At 33.8% G+C, this 12,045-nt stretch overlaps 1 protein-coding gene across 1 annotated transcript; it reads right to left on the bottom strand.

Moving 5' to 3' along the window:
* Nucleotides 1–373: 373 nt before the first annotated feature.
* LOC146168271 (protein unc-45 homolog B-like) lies at nucleotides 374–11,760 on the bottom strand. The gene is made up of 17 exons (XM_083381922.1): nucleotides 11,392–11,760; nucleotides 11,294–11,330; nucleotides 10,917–11,092; nucleotides 10,573–10,830; nucleotides 9,087–9,264; nucleotides 8,640–8,813; nucleotides 8,360–8,534; nucleotides 7,363–7,525; nucleotides 6,560–6,792; nucleotides 6,015–6,300; nucleotides 4,349–4,476; nucleotides 4,026–4,206; nucleotides 3,758–3,873; nucleotides 1,672–1,789; nucleotides 1,400–1,555; nucleotides 1,163–1,293; nucleotides 374–864 (listed from the first exon to the last, which is right to left on the bottom strand). Exons 1-17 carry the CDS (start codon nucleotides 11,566–11,568, stop codon nucleotides 735–737), a joined length of 2,817 nt encoding a protein of 938 aa, XP_083238048.1. The 5' UTR covers nucleotides 11,569–11,760; the 3' UTR covers nucleotides 374–734.
* Between the last annotated feature and the right edge of the window lie 285 nt (nucleotides 11,761–12,045).

The raw sequence follows: 12,045 nt of genomic DNA, 5'->3' as shown, positions 1-12,045 counted from the left end.
CTTTCGCTCGCGGCGCACCTAGCAACCTTCCATGGCGCACCAGAGCGCCGCGGCGCACCGGTTGAGAAACGCTGGACTAGACAGTTAGTGTGAGATGAAAATGTTAAAAGAGTAAAACAAACTGATCATTAGTGTTTAGGCTAAATTGCGAAAAGACGCCATATGTGACGGCGTAATCAATTCATAGTTTAGGTCCGACAGACTTTTTGTTACACTTAATGTATTCTTAAATATGAGAGCAATCTTGAAAAAATACTTTTGAGAGGTTTAGGCCTTTTCTCACCTAAATTTATACTGCCTAAATGCTTTCATTAAATATATAAATGCCCTACACCTACAGCTTGAACTTTTGATTATCGAAAGTTAAAAGCACTCATTAACAGATTTTTTTTATTACAAGTGCAAAAACTATTGCATGCGTGAAACGTTTGATAAATATGGATTGCCGTAACACTGCATTCAAAAGGGGCGCATGCAAGAAATAAAATAATGATTTGAAATAAGATAAGACAATAGTTTTTAAAAATAATGATTTTATTGTATACCCACAATATCTAAACAAATTGCAGAAAAAAAACAAAAAACAATGGCATGAAATGTAAGCTTGTTAATAACGGAAACTATACTGCAATAATTATCAATAAAGAAATGCACGTGAAAACTATGTTTGCAGTTGGTAGCTAGCAACAGTGATGTTCAAATCATACTAGGCGTAGGGAGGTGCTTAGCTAACATCATAAACCAGTGGGTGCTATAAATTTGTCGTTTTCCAATTTCTGCAAGGTGTTAATCGCAACCGCCCTTGACTTTTCTTTTTCAGGAGTTTCATCTTTAGACAATACCATGAGAATCTCGAGGATATTACTAGAAACAATAAAATAAAATTTCCCAGGCAGGTTCTGCTCAAACTAAGAATATTTAAGCAATACATTTTACAGAAGAGTACTAGTAAGGAATAACAAAGGAAAAGTTAGAAAATATATATTGTATAACAATAATTACATAATACAAAACCACATATAATCAGTGAACATAATATCACTTTTGATATAAAATCATATGTTTAAGACAAACATATAAATTTTATATTAGTTTCCCTATGCTGTATTGCATAATTTTTACATCTAAACTATTAAGACTAAATATAATGTAAAATACAAACCTTGCTGCGATTTCCTCGGCAGTAAATTTGCAACTGGAAACGATATTAAAGACAATGACCAGGCCTCTATGTTGAACGCCAAGATCTTCATCCAGTGAAACAATTGACAAGTTTTCAAGCCAGGACTGACACTACGACAAAAGGAACCCAACTATTTTTATATACCAAATTGCACCAATAAATTGTAATTGTTATTGTTACGCAACACAAACAGCACAAAAAATAGAAAGTACTTACGCAGTTTCGAATTTTTTTGCTAATCTTTTCACTTTTTGAAGTTAGCATGGCAAGTCCACCTGATGCAGCTTTCCTAGTTGCAGCATCATCTTCAGCACACAATAGCATGAGCATCTTCACTCGTTCATGGCTATCGCTTTCCATAATTTCCACCATCTGAAATCGCCAAACATTTTAAAAGCGTATACATGTAAAGATGATGAACATTGTACTTTCTTCTTAAAGACAATATTTTCTAACTACTAAAAACTGCAGTAGGAAGTCTAAGTTACCTCTGGACACATGCACATATTAGTCATCAGTTCAGTGGATGCCCTTCTTAGAAACTCGTGTTCCTCCATCATGTAGCTTTCAACCTCACTCAACATTTTTTCACGGATGATACGCCGCCTAAACATCGATAAAATTCAATTTATATACAAGATCAAAAGGAAATATATGAAAACACAAAACAACATTTTTAAGTTTGCCATGAAAGGTGATACATAAGTTTCACTGACAATGGATTTTAGCAAAAGTAGAATATATGGATGTCTAAGTAAAATATCACAAGGTATTCTGAAAAGTACGCTTCGATTTAGACCAGTGCTCCACAACCGGTGTCCCACAAGAGTATGCCAGGTGTGCCGCGGTGTTTCTTATGCAATAATACAGATGAAACGGTATGCACTTTCCTTAATATTTAAAAAAATGTAAATCTACGTTACATTCAATCGACGGAAGTCGAATTTTAGAAATAGTTAACTCAATTAACAGGATTAGAAATATAAATATGGAGCAATTGTTTTCGAACTTAACACCACAGTGGAAAGGGAAATAGTCGAATTTTAGAAATAGTTAACTCAATTAACAGGATTAGAAATATAAATATGGAGCAATTGTTTTCGAACTTAACACCACAGTGGAAAGGGAAATTATCCACACGCACGGATCCATATCATGAGTTATTGACATTTTGTGAGTGTTTAAATTAATCTTGGCTGCTATTTTTAGGCAAAAAAGTGCAAAGCAAAATTGTCCGGTAATTTTTCAAATACTATATTAAAAGCCCTCAATGTTCTCTGATCCGGTATTGCAAGGGGTAGGGGTAATTTACAGGACTTTGGCCGGAAACACACAATAGGACCTAAAAAGAAACACTATCTAAAGCAGAATAATCTACAATACCATAGTATTAAGACTAATGATACAATAAAGCCAAATACAAAGTTATATCCACGAGTGAATAAGATTTAAAGTCGTCTAAAAATACCTATGCCTGTCGGAATAAGTCCAAAGCCAATGGGATTAGGCCTAAATGGACAAAATAACGCCTGAAACTGTAGTAAAGGGTATATGACAATTGGGGCCATCGGTCAGGCTTTAGATGTTTCGGCGCTCCAGTTGGAAGGGCACTGTTTTGGCATTGGGTTGTTTCCCCTGTTTGGGGTAAGTAGTGGGCAATGTGTGAGGTTAGAAATTAAGTTAGGGTTGAAATTATTAGGATAGTTTCTGGGCTGGGTTTTAGGATATAGGTTAAAGGTTGAATAGGCCTTATTCTGGCCATTTAGGTCTTATTTAAAAGGGTTTATGGCGTTATACGACTATTAGGTATTAGTCCTATTTTGGGCTTATTCCGTGTTTCATTCCGACGTTGATGTTGTTAATTTCGGTCTTATGGCTGGAGTCCCTTGGCCGGCTTAACATATTTTAGGAAGACAGTCGTAAAACCGCAAAATCAGAAAATAGGAGAATTTAAAACGTCAAACTTTCCGCGCCTTCAGCTTCAGCTCGATTAATCATATATTGCTCCTTTTCTTTGGGCAGCCTAAAATATTTGTTTTGTTGTCTATTATTGGTCGTCATTCGTCATATACTTCGTAGCTGTGACGCTATGTTTTTTCGCTCTGTTGGTGTACCGCAAGTGAAAAAAGGTTTCGGAGCACTGACTTAGACTAACGAAAATATCCAATCCTAGTATTATTTTCAATTCATTCAATAAATTACAACTCTATTGGAGGAATGTTCGACAAAACAACAATTGATGGTAAATAATGCATAACTACATGGAGGAAAATAAAATGGCCTTCATCGCGCATTTCGTCTTTGGTCAGCGCGTTTTACGATAGTTCGTTACTTTTGCAACATAACGGTTTACACGCGTGTTTTAAAAGAAACTTAGAGGTTTCAATAAAGCCATGTAAACGGTAGATTTGGATTGGTATAACTATGGATTAAGAACAGATATTCTACTTTAAACATCCCTACCAAATATATGGAACACAGTAAATATTAAACGAGTTAAAAATTAGGGCAAATTACAGTTTAAAATGGGTTCGAAAAACATTCGTGTCAGTAAGCAAACTTGTTGCGAGTCACCTGTGCACATCGTCGACCCCTGCAAGATTGGTTAGTGCCATCAACGCTTCGAAGTTCTGAAGTGAGTTGCATTCGGGATGCAACAACAGCTTGAGCGGTCGAACACACTCCAATGACTATTAAAACCGTAAAGTTAATCTAACGCCAAAATAAGCTGACAAGGGAAGCCGAAATTAACCGTAAAATTTTATTCCACCTTGGTTATGAAAATACTTGCGAAAATACACCTGCAAACTAAGCTACTGATTAACAAATAACGCCAACTTACTCTCTGTCCAGGAAAAGCAATGACGGGATTAGCTGTTATAGTAATACGCGCAATAGCTTGGGATGCCAATCGTTTTCCTATTAAAGTTCCTTCACTGGTAAGGGGAATAAGCGTTTTACCTCCTCCAGCGGCAACCACCAGACCGCGGTTTGATTCCGATTCTACACTTATAAGAAATACCCTACAAAAAAACGTAATTTGTTTAAAATCAAGTAAAATTGCTAATACTTTTGTTTGCATGAATATTGAATAATAAAGTTAAAGTAATTTGGAATTAATAGAGATAAATTGCAAAAGTAAGATGCATAATATTTGTGATTTACCTGCAAAGCAGTTCTTTCGCGCTATCGGTCAGTAGGGCAGTGTCAGTATTGGCCAGTGCCACAAGCGCGTTTACCATACCCGCTTCCACTAATAGTTTTACTCGGTATTTGACGAAGTTGGGTTTATCCTAATTGTAAAACAACAACACAAATTAAATAACTGAAATAATCAAAAAAATGTTTTTTTAAATACTTTTTATTAGAATATTACTATTAGGTAATTTATTTACAATGTATATTGATTTGTAGAGAATTTTTTAGAAAACAAAGTGGGCAGAAAATTAATTCTAAATTTACAAGCAATTCATGGGTACTTTTTTAACATTTTGCATTGTTCATGGTATATCGAACATCTACATAATAAAAGAGAAAGTTTGTGAGATGTTTGTGTGTGGCAAGATGTTCGCCCAGTCGGTGATGATTATAATATGAAATTCGAGCAGCATTGACGTTGCGCCGCTTTCACTCAGTGGTAGATAACTGGTCTCGTGAAACAGGGGTCGTGTGTTCAAACCTCCTGGTGGAAAACTGTTGTAATACTCACTTTCAATTTACAATGCAATACTTCGCGAAACATTGCGTTTATTGCAGTAGTTAACAGTAAGCATTTGTGTTTTCAATGAGAATTTTTCTCACGTTTGACGCAGTATAGCACCGAGATTACGTATTTGCTTAAACATAACGCTATCAAGCAAGTCTAAGCAATTGCTGCAACCTAAAGTTTTATTCTCAATTGACAAACGTCACGGGTTTTTGTTACTTAAAAGATGTATTGCATGCTTAGCCAAGTGTTGTGCGCTATAGAACCGACTTTACATCACATGATTTGAAATTTCTATTTAGTGACACTCGGTTCAAACGTTTAAGCATAAGCCAATTTGTTATGACATTTAAAAAAATATGTTTGCATTATTTATGTCTTTTACGAATAACCGGTAAATATTCTATTTAACCTGGGCAACGCCGGGTATTTCGTCTAGTTTATCATATAGAGGATAACCTTTAAATAGTAGTTCTCAACCTTTATGACCACGCTATTTTTAGTTTTTAGGAACTCCAGCCAATCCAAAAAAGGTTCTGATTCGGCAATGTAAAAAACTATCCCACAAACGAAAAAAGGCACAGCCTTTGAAAATACTAGTGTGTAGAACATTTCTCCCGAGGTGATATGTTAAACATGGCAAAACTATAAATGTCTTGCCACTTCACTTTTTATTCTAAGGATTCTATGGCGGTTTACACGCTGCGCGATTACATAAATTTATAAACGAGATGTTTAAATCAGTAATAATATTGGGCGTCGCAAACACTGTGTGAGGTCATTGTTAACAGTGAAACAAGTTGATTAAATGTTTTGTTTGACGGAAATGTATTAATCATAAGTTTTGCAATATATTCTCAGATCTCCTCATTTCAGCGCATGGCCTCTTTAAAGTCTAATTGTTTTAACGGTGCAAAAACATGAAAATTTGAAATGCGCAAATTGTGGATAATAGCTGTGCTGCTAATTTTGTGTGACACGAGATGACCCATTGTGGCCTTAACTAATAACGATTTTCCCTTTTTCCTATTTGTTTAACCTAAAAAAAATTGGAGCATAAAGATAGGATTTAAAAAACAAAAAGTCACGATTTTAATGTTAGAACCACTATACAAAATATGACACCTTTTCATGTTCTTCGGGTATGTGGTGCTTTGCATACTTGGCGAGTTCAATCATCTCAGGCACTACTTCATCGTTCTTGTCATATGTGTTTGTGCAGTTAACCAAACAGCTAACAACGCCGTACATCACTGTCTTGTCTTTCGATTTGGCAAGATTAAATAAAGAGTCAAGTGCTTCCTTGTCTCGGCACAATTCTTCCTTCACATCTGCGTCTAGTGTCAGGTACGACAAACCCTCAGCCGCCCACTTGCGGAGATCAAAATCTTTTTGTGTGTTGGCAAGATACCTGCGAGGCGTTTGAAAAAATCGTCTGATAACAAGTTAAAACGGAACAAGATCGTCGGGCTCTGGCAGTAGTTAACAATAGTAAGCCACTAGTGGTAAAACCGATAGCCAGGATAATCACAATATGCAAAAGTTGTAAAGTGCTTGTTATGAAATAGTAGGCTATTTAAATAACAACAATAAAGATAAATTAAAAAAAAGTTACTCAAAAAAGGGGGGAATAATAACGTTAATAGCATTAAAGATGTGAAATAAATTACTTTCTACATTGTTTCGCTAGCTTTACAGTGGAACCATCAGAAAACGCTCTCATGCTGACATCCAACCCATGGGAAGATCCAAGTTTACAAAGGCCCACAAGTGCTCGAACTTTTACAGCATCTGATTTACTATTTTTATAAAGTTCTTTCAGCAAAGTTGCTCCATTTTCAATAACAAATGTTGCCTTGCTTTGTTTCGATGCTGATGTAATAATAGCTTCTATGGCGGATATCTAAAATACAATGAAAGGTTATAAATAAGAGAGAGGGAGAAATAAGCCGCTTTCATAAATATATTATACAGTCGATTAAAGTTGAGTAAAACAGTCTATAGAGAAATCCTCTTTGTCATTTGAAAGGATTCGTGATACATAAGTATATATTTAAATATTGCAAGAATGTTAAAATAACAAGTAAATAACAACCAATACAATGTATGTCATTGGTTTTGAGTGCATGTAGCAACATGGGACTAGGTCATAATTAGCAGTTTCGTGAAAAGTGTTCCTAGTTTAAATTTTTTTGTGATCTTGTTATTTGATGTTTTGTTGCACAATAAAATCTACCCATTTTATTATCAAAAAAAAAACACAGAACAATACTTTGTACTAATTATAAATAACACCTCTAAAAAAACTTTGCTGTAATTTGTTACAAAAACCCATATTATACTGACTAATAGTTTTGGTGGAAAACCCAATCTATAACATTTAGTCACTGAATTTAGTGCATATGAAAACACAATACAAAATACAAGTCATTAAATGATTAGAAGAAAAAAAAACTGTTGGCTAAATACTTACTTGAGCCATCTCTTCATCAGCTCCTGTCATTGCAACCATGGTTTCTAACACACCCTTTATGCCAAGCGCATTTTGACCACTGTCAAAAGGTCCCTGCAGGAGACAAGTCAGGACAGACATTGCCTGCATATTTCCGATCATAGTTCCACTTCCAAACAGTGCCCTATAAACACAAACAAACTAAATAAGCATGTTTTAAACACTTCAATGTAAATTTAAAATGCTTTAGCAAATCATATTCTGTATATATTAAATAAGCTTTTCTTAAGTATTGCTACTGGCTAATTGGAAATGGCATAAAAATATACTACACAAGCAAAGATTAGATCCTAACATAGCCTAAACAATTTGAAAAAAGTAGCTTGGAGCAAGTGCAGCAGTCCAGAGTTTGGATTTTGCACTTATCCGCTTGTCAAGTGCAAATATCAACCCTTGATTTGTTAATAAGTAAACATAACACAATGACATGTTGAAAAAAATATAATCCTGTAAATTTAGTACCAGATTTCAAATGAAAAAAAAAAAATGTTAAAGGTAAGACATAAAAATAAAACATCTATATAATAGTATGAAAGCTGGTATATAAGTGCTGTATCCAAACAACTAAAAATAATTTTGAATAACATAAAGAGCTATAACAAAAAGTGTTAACAAGCATTCAACAGTTAAAAAAACAAATTAACCACACAACAGTCAACAGCAAAAGCCTCATTGTGGACTTCAAAACAATTAACATTATTTAACTGCATATGACATCTGCAGGTTGGTCTCAATTTATCATAGTATTAAGCATATAACTTTTTTAGGTTGATTTATAAACTTGATTGCAAAAATATCACGATAAACAATTTTATTTCAGACTGCACAACACTTAATTCGACATGGCTTTCAATTAAAGAAAAATGGAAACAGCTGTATGAAACTGCATTAGCCTTGGACAAATTAAATCATAGTTTGTAATCTTACTTATTGATATATATCTATTATCTATACTTACTGCAAGTACTCCGAAATTTTTTCATTCCACATACTGCGTGCTTTGTCACCACCTAGATCATCATAAATTTTGGATAGTGCAACCGCACAGTTTAAACGACAATTGGGAGACAGTTCAACAGGAGCTTTACATGGATCAAAGCCAAAACTAGCGATCTCCAAAAGAGAATGCACACCTAAAGAAAAAGGACACTGAAGCAATGCATTAATCTAAATAAAATGCTGGTTTATATCTACCTTGGTATATCTGACCTAATATATATATAAACAACACAACAAACCTCCTATTTCAATAAATGCAATTGTTCTTGCATTAGTGCCACGTCTTATATCTCTTCGAGGAACATTTTTGGCAATTAGTGAAATAGCATTATCACGTCCTTGAGCAGAAACTTCTTTTTTGGTTAACATGTTTTTTAAAGCTATCATTATTTGTAGTAAGTCTTTGGAGTTATCTGCAAAAATCGGCCAAAGTTTATAATAATCTATAAATGTATTTGTCTTGGTGTGTCTGCCTGACTTCAGATGACACACACACACAGATGTCCATTGCAAGAGACGAACATTATAAGCAAGACGCATAGCAAAACTCAAACATTTGTCAGCTGACAGACAAATAAACACATTTTTAATGAATTATATATATGATATATCTACCAAGATTTTGATTATTTTAAAATTTAGACAAACTAAAGATACGTTAATACAATGATTTTCTGAAAACAAACCTGCTTTAACAGCGGTATCTTTTCCTTTAACATTGATTTTGTCATCCCCTTGCAATGAATCAACGATGGATTGGATGATATGCAAAGTAGCTAAGGACATTTCTTCAGTTGTGCACACTTTTGAACCCATCATATTACACAGTCTATCAATTGTAACCTCACGCAGAATTATAAGGGCCTAAACAACCAAATTAAACATGTCATTAACAGGCAGAATAATAAAATTAATGTAAGATAAAAACTGGTAACCTTAGTACAAAAATTTTATAAAATGATAACTTGCTCGAGATAAATATTAAAAAATATTTTTTTAATTGAAATATACACAAAACACACAACACATCTTGTGAGACATACAACTGCAAACAATTGTATCAAGCAAGCTGACTGTAACTGGGCACACTTTTGACGAAGATCTTTTTTAAACTTTTTATGATTTAATTGGAACCACATACTTCCATTTTTTATGATTTCTATAGTCCTAAAACCAGATCAAAGAAGAATTTAACTTTATTTTAATGTGACACAAAAATTTTGCCACTAGTTTCCAGTCTTGAAGAACATTTTCCAGTCTTTGAAGAACGTTTTCTGGTTTCGAAGGACATTTTTTAACAGTAAACCAAGTCAAATATTTAGCAAAACTATTTTATATCTACTCCGGAGTCATGACATACCATAAAATTTTTTTTTATGCTAGATAACTATAATAGTTTATTTCAACTTTTTTAAGATTTAGCCATGTTTTAAAATTTCCATGTTCTGGAAACCTATTTGTAAAACTTTTTGGTAAGTCGCTTTACATTTATGGACCTAAAAATCGAAATTTGCAGCTGGCACTGGAACTCTGGAAGTAAGGGTTCACTATTTTGTTTTGGCCTTCTTAACATATATATGTAAATTTTAGCTCCTCCACTTAAGGCCTAATAAACAAAACGTTTTTGTGTGACCTAGTTTTACTAGGTTTGTGTCTATGTGTAGCAAATCAATTCAGCTATAAGGCACTATGCATACTATGGCATGTTGAACTGTGTGACTCATAACCTTGGCAAGCAATTTCTATTCAATTGGATTAAAAAATGACATAATTTTGATCATCGTAAATTGAAAATTTCTTCCAGTTACCAGATAAGTGATTTTTTCACTCCTTGAGCAATTAAACTGGCTTTGAGCATGTTTGCACACTTGTTTGCCCAAAACTAGCTTATCTATGCAACAGTGTCCTGCAGTTGTTATATAGCACACTGCTTATGTTTGCTAATGTCACAAAAAAGTTATCACTATTTTCCTTATCTTTTGATAAACATCACGTTTATACATTCTTAGGTAAACACAGCATTTCAATTTTGGGATGGGTCTAAAAGTGATGAATTGGCAAACGATGCTTGTCACCAAAAGGCTGACAAGATTCTGCCAGGCTGGCTCAACTAAAAAAAACTATTTATCAGTATAAAAGGTACCTAGGTTTATTTATCATTATATTACTAACCCGGGCTTGGTGTCCAGAACATAGTGCAGATAATGTCCGAATAGCAGAAAGTCTTACATATGCATCCTCTTGTTCTAAAAGCTGAGATAAAGCTGTTGGACCACCCTCCCTAAAAATTCTTTCCGATCCTGCCTCGTCCCTTGACAAAACTACCAGATTGTCTGCAGCTTTATGACGTGTGTCAGAATCACTAGTTTGATCAAACAATATCTTCAACATGCTGTTGACTTTGTTTTCTGTTGAGTTTTGCTGGAGCATCTACAAAAATTAAAAACATTTATATTACTTGCAAAAACACACATCTTTTTCTAGTATTTTTTATATATATTTAACAACAAACATACCTTAACTTCCAAAACACCACGCAAACGAAAACAAATTTCCTGGACTGCCTTATTTTTAGGTTCAATTTGAAACAATCGTCTGGCATCCACATAGGCTGAATCAAATTGACCAAGCTTTTCAAGTGACTGTACACGGCGAAACAATGCCTTTGTGTCAGAACCACAAATAGTTAACGCTGCAATGGCATATATATAAGTAGATCATTAATGCTGTACACTTTTACCTCACAATCAATTATCAGTTTTTTAGTATTTTACAAAAAAATAAACATAAGCGGAAAATAACATTACAATATGTATTTAGTGAAATGTCTAGTACCGGTAATCTTTAAAACACTTTTGACATTAATATTCATATTAAAAGGAAAGTAAATTACCTTTTGTGGAGTCATTGACAGCATCTTGATATCGTGCCTAATAACATAAATACTAAGTATTAAACAAAAACTATTATAATATATATAATGGTTCTTACCATTTTTAAATAACAGGCTGCCCGATTTTTGTAATAAACAAGTTTTTCATTTTTATTTTCAACCATTGAGATTGCCTTTGTGTAACATTCTACAGCTTTAAGAAAATTCCCAGCTTCAAAATGTTTGTTTCCTTCAACTTTTAATTCAGACGGTGACAAAACAACCTTGTTTGTCATGTTTAAGTTTGTAAATTTATTTATATACGTCTAGTTTGTCCTAGATGAAAATGCGTTTTTAAACCAGGAACAAGAACAAATTATGGAAAATAAATTTGATACATCCAGTTTTTACAATTACAAATTGAACAGTTGTATATATTAAATAAACCCAGATATTTTAATGAAATATACATTCAGTTTTACACATTATCTAAGAACTATTTTTCTTCATGATGTGTGATTTTGTTAAGTCTATCTTCATGTTCCTTTATTTTCTGCTGTAGGCGAGTAATATCTTCTTTGTGTTCTGCAATTTCACTACTGTGGTGTTCTTTTAATGCTTTCCATTGCTCCTTTTCCAACCGGCGTATGTATTGGTTTTCATCTGCAGCTGCCTTTTTGGCAAGTTTGCCACCTTCGTCTTTAATAGAACCCTCATATGCCATAGACCGAGACAACATTGGAGCTAAAAAAGATCTGCTCACACCAATTGAA

Source organism: Ascidiella aspersa, chromosome 1 (genome assembly GCF_963924565.1).
Source record: "Ascidiella aspersa chromosome 1, kaAscAspe10.2, whole genome shotgun sequence".
Taxonomy (NCBI): domain Eukaryota; kingdom Metazoa; phylum Chordata; class Ascidiacea; order Phlebobranchia; family Ascidiidae; genus Ascidiella; species Ascidiella aspersa.
This window is presented reverse-complemented; position numbering and strand designations above follow the sequence as displayed.

Excerpts from the sequence above, each read along its gene's own strand:
- LOC146168271 (XM_083381922.1), bottom strand. The coding sequence starts at position 11,568 with ATGACAAACAAGGTTGTTTTGTCACCGTCTGAATTAAAAGTTGAAGGA. Across the intron at positions 10,831-10,916 it reads GTGGTGTTTTGGAAGTTAAG|ATGCTCCAGCAAAACTCAAC; the intron begins GTATGTTTGTTG and ends TAATTTTTGTAG. Across the intron at positions 1,790-3,757 it reads GGGGTCGACGATGTGCACAG|GCGGCGTATCATCCGTGAAA; the intron begins GTGACTCGCAAC and ends ATCGATGTTTAG.